Genomic DNA, 3585 nt, shown 5'->3' on the forward strand with positions numbered 1-3585 from the left:
GGGGGGGGGGTAAGACTGCCGCGGGGGGCAAGGCGAAGGTCTTTTACACGGCCATCGGATTTGGGCCCTCTGATGAGAACAAACTGAGCCTTAAGGTGCCCGCACTGCCGGGCGGGCTCCAGCCACCGCGCCACCCGACGTACACCTGCGCTTGTTGTTGTTGTTGTTGTTGTTGAGGGACAGGGTGGGGTCAGAACTCTCCATGCGACTAGGGGCGAGAAAACAACAGTAGAGAAACATTTCCAGAATGTTGTCAAAGACGAAGGTCACCTCGGTTGGACGTTTCACGGCACTTATGTGTATTGTGTAATTTAAAAAAATCACTTTATTATGACTTAATACACATGTCACTGCTGTGCTATCTCCCTGCTCTTTCCGTTTCTCTCAGTCCAAGTTCCGCAGCATCTCCTTGAGCTTGGAGCGCGCGACCTTCCTGCTCATGCCGGCCCTCGGCAGGCTGTCCAGGAAGTAGACGCCGCCGCGCAGACGGTGGGCGTCGGACAGGCGCTCGGCCACCGCGGCCCGCAGCGCGCCCTCGGTCACGTCCTCCCCGGCCGCGCCGTCCGCGCGCGACACGAAGGCGGCGGGGAGGTCGTCGCAGGACACGCCCTCGCCGACCCTGCGGCCCAGGACGCACGCCTCCCTGACGCCCGGGTGCTGCAGCAGCACGGCCTCCACCTCGGAGGGCGAAACCTGAGAACAACGGGCTATCCAAATAACAACCACCAAACAAACACACACACACACACTCACACACACACACACACACAAAAAAAACAAAAAAAAAAAATAGCAAGAATTTTGTTATCAAAATGTGGCACTCAATCGACGAAGCTCAACCTCAAAGTAGCTCACTTGCACAGATCAGAGTTCGCAGACAGACGGTCAGGCTATATCCCTCTTCAACTGACCTTCGTCCCTTTGTATGTCAGCATCTCGACGGAGCGCTCTACAAAGAAGTAGTGGCCGTCGGCGTCCTCGTAGACCAGGTCGCCCGTCTTGTAGAAGCCGTGCTCGTCGAAGGCCCTCGCCGTCTCCGCGGGGTTGCCGAGGTAGCCGAGCATGACGGTCTTGGAGCGGACGCGCACCTCGCCGACGGCGTGCTTGACCGCGGCCGGGACGTCCTCGCCCGTGTCGACGTCCACCAGCTGCCGACACATGGCTAATTAGCTGAGAGGGATTAGTTTCATAGCTTATTTTTAGCCACATAGCTTATTTTTAGCTACATAACTACTTTTGACCATTTAGCTAATTTTTAGCTACATAACTACTTTTGACCATTTGGCTAATTTTAGCTACATAACTACTTTTCTCCATTTAGCTAATTTTTTAGCTACATAACTACGTTTGACTAATTAGCTAATTTTTAGCTACAGCTACATAATTCCTTTTGACCACTTAGCTAATTTTTAGCTTTATAGCTAATTTTTAGTCACACAACTAACTTTGAGCCACATAGCTACTTTTCTAGCTGCGTGGCTAATTTTTAGCTACATAGGTGAATAATTACCGAGATAATTACTTATCCCACATTAGCTAAATGGTTTGGCTACTTGTGGACTTTACCCTGAGCTCGACGCCGGCCCCCAGGGTGCCGAGCGCTCCGGGCGGGGATGGTTTGGAGGCGGACCACATGAACACGCGTGAGGTTTCTGTACAGCCGTACTTCTGGAGAACCCTGCAGTGGAGGTGACGCTCCAGAGCGGCGTGTAGCTCGGCGTCACAAGCGGATCCGAAAATGTGGAGCACTTCGAGCGAGCTGAGGTCGTAGCGGTGTTTGCATTTTTCCTTGTAAATCAATAGCTCCCGGACCACGGAGGGGACAGTGCCCATGCCTCTGACCTGGAGGTGTAAGCAACATTTTGTGTTATTACGTTTTCATACGCACGGGCCCATTTTTAACTCTGGAAAAACGAGTGTGTGAATGTCGGAATTCACACACTTCTGCCTCCACTGTGTACGGATGGCGTCACACACCTACAAGTGTGAGACATTCACACACTAGGAGTTTCCGAGGCTCCTATACCTTGAACCTTTCGATGGCGGACAAGATGGTGGGACTGTCCGAGAGGGTTGTGAACACCCTGGCTGCACCGCCCTTCAGGCCCCACAGTAACGCCCTCCAGGGGCTGATCCCGGTGGGGGGAATGCAGGCCAAGTACCTGCCGCTCCCGGCCTCTGTCGACTCAGTCTCACCAGACGAGCTGCAGGGGAAAGACTTTCCGTTCATACTCTGATATCGGCTCTTTTAACGAAACTGTATGTTCTCAAGCGTGCTACTACAGCCACATTCACGGCCGAGCACTCACTAGAAGACGCCCAGGTTGTCCGGCACCAGGACTGCCTTGGGCAGCCCCGTCGAGCCCGACGAGTACAGGATCAAGGACGCCTGCCGGCCCGGGCCGGCCACGTCCACGGCGCGGTAGGTGCACGGGTCGGGGCGCGGCTCGGCGCCCTCGCCCAGCCGCAGCACGCCGAGGAACGTCTCGACGGCCTGCTCGGGGGGCTCGCCGCTCAGGACGACGTGCCTGGCGTCCGGGTAGGCGTCCATCGCCGTGCGCAGGCGGTCGCGCTCGGACACCACCGCCTTGGGTCGCACCAGCTCGAGCGAGTGCCGCATCTCGGCTGCAGAGGGATTTTATTACGTCTTTGAACTGGTCTTTTGAAGTTTTTCCTCTTCACGTTTTGCAAACTAGTGAGGATAGAGGCAGGCAGACGAACCTAGGTCCCCGGAAGGGTCGACGTAGGCGACGCGCAGGCCGGCGCAGACAGCCCCCAGCATAGCCGCGACCTGCTGGTGGTAGTTCCTGGAGACGACGGCCACCACGTCCCCGGGGACCAGCCCCATGGCCTTGTAGCCCTCGGCGGCGTACGTCGTCAGCACCAGCAGCTCGTGGAACGACATGGATGTGCCGAGGTGGGCGTCGATCTGCAACACGCCAACACACAAAGTCTTTTGTATCCTTCCGTAGCGGTGTGCGAACGTCGTCGCACAGGTTTCCAGATTTATATTTCCTCCTAGGAGATAAAAATTAATCATTTTTTGCCTGAAAACCCTTTTTTTTTTCTGAAAAATCTATTTCTTCTCTGTAATTTTTTTTTTCGGAAAAACTACGTCTGGTTTTTCCCGCTTACCAGCGCCGTCCGGGTCTGGTGCTCGCGGAGCCAGTGCAGTATCGCGTTGCCGAGAGAGAGTGCTGGGTCAGGGGTCGCCTCCGGGCCCCGGCGGACCTCGAGCTTGCCGCCGGCGGGGGCCTTGGCCGCGGCGGCGGCGCAGGTCGTCTCCTCGATCATCGTGCTGGCTCTATGGTCACCGACGAGGGCAGTCTGCAGGGACTCTCGGGAAACGGCTTGCGGAATCAAAACAAAAAAATTAAAAAAAATAAACTTTACATCTTTAGCGAAATCCCACGCCCCGCCCCGCGCCTTGTGCGTCTTTCCAGGAGTGAATTAGTGCCGTTTCGTTAAAAGCCAGAGGTGTAAAAAGTTTTAATACGCGCCGAAGACCCCGTCGTCCGCGCGCCGCGTGTCGAGTTTATCGCTGTCAAGTTGGGGCAACACCTAATTCCCATCCCTCCCCTCCCC

At 55.7% G+C, this 3585-nt stretch overlaps 1 protein-coding gene across 2 annotated transcripts in view; it reads right to left on the reverse strand.

Annotated features, from left to right (window-relative positions):
* Positions 1-162: 162 nt before the first annotated feature.
* Positions 163-3585, reverse strand: part of LOC113204669 (uncharacterized) — a 38017-nt gene continuing 34594 nt past the window's right edge. For both annotated transcript variants that reach the window (XM_052266438.1, XM_052266437.1), the window contains 7 exons: positions 3136-3350; positions 2722-2929; positions 2310-2625; positions 2027-2204; positions 1567-1842; positions 912-1148; positions 163-693 (listed from right to left, as the gene is read on the reverse strand). In XM_052266438.1, the coding sequence (XP_052122398.1) occupies positions 385-693; positions 912-1148; positions 1567-1842; positions 2027-2204; positions 2310-2625; positions 2722-2929; positions 3136-3294 (1683 nt within the window). In that variant the 5' untranslated portion in view covers positions 3295-3350 and the 3' untranslated portion in view covers positions 163-384. The remainder of the gene's footprint in view (positions 694-911; positions 1149-1566; positions 1843-2026; positions 2205-2309; positions 2626-2721; positions 2930-3135; positions 3351-3585) is intronic.

This window comes from Frankliniella occidentalis, unplaced genomic scaffold (assembly GCF_000697945.3).
Source record: "Frankliniella occidentalis isolate FOCC.00 unplaced genomic scaffold, Focc_3.1 Scaffold3, whole genome shotgun sequence".
In the NCBI taxonomy this organism is placed as follows: domain Eukaryota; kingdom Metazoa; phylum Arthropoda; class Insecta; order Thysanoptera; family Thripidae; genus Frankliniella; species Frankliniella occidentalis.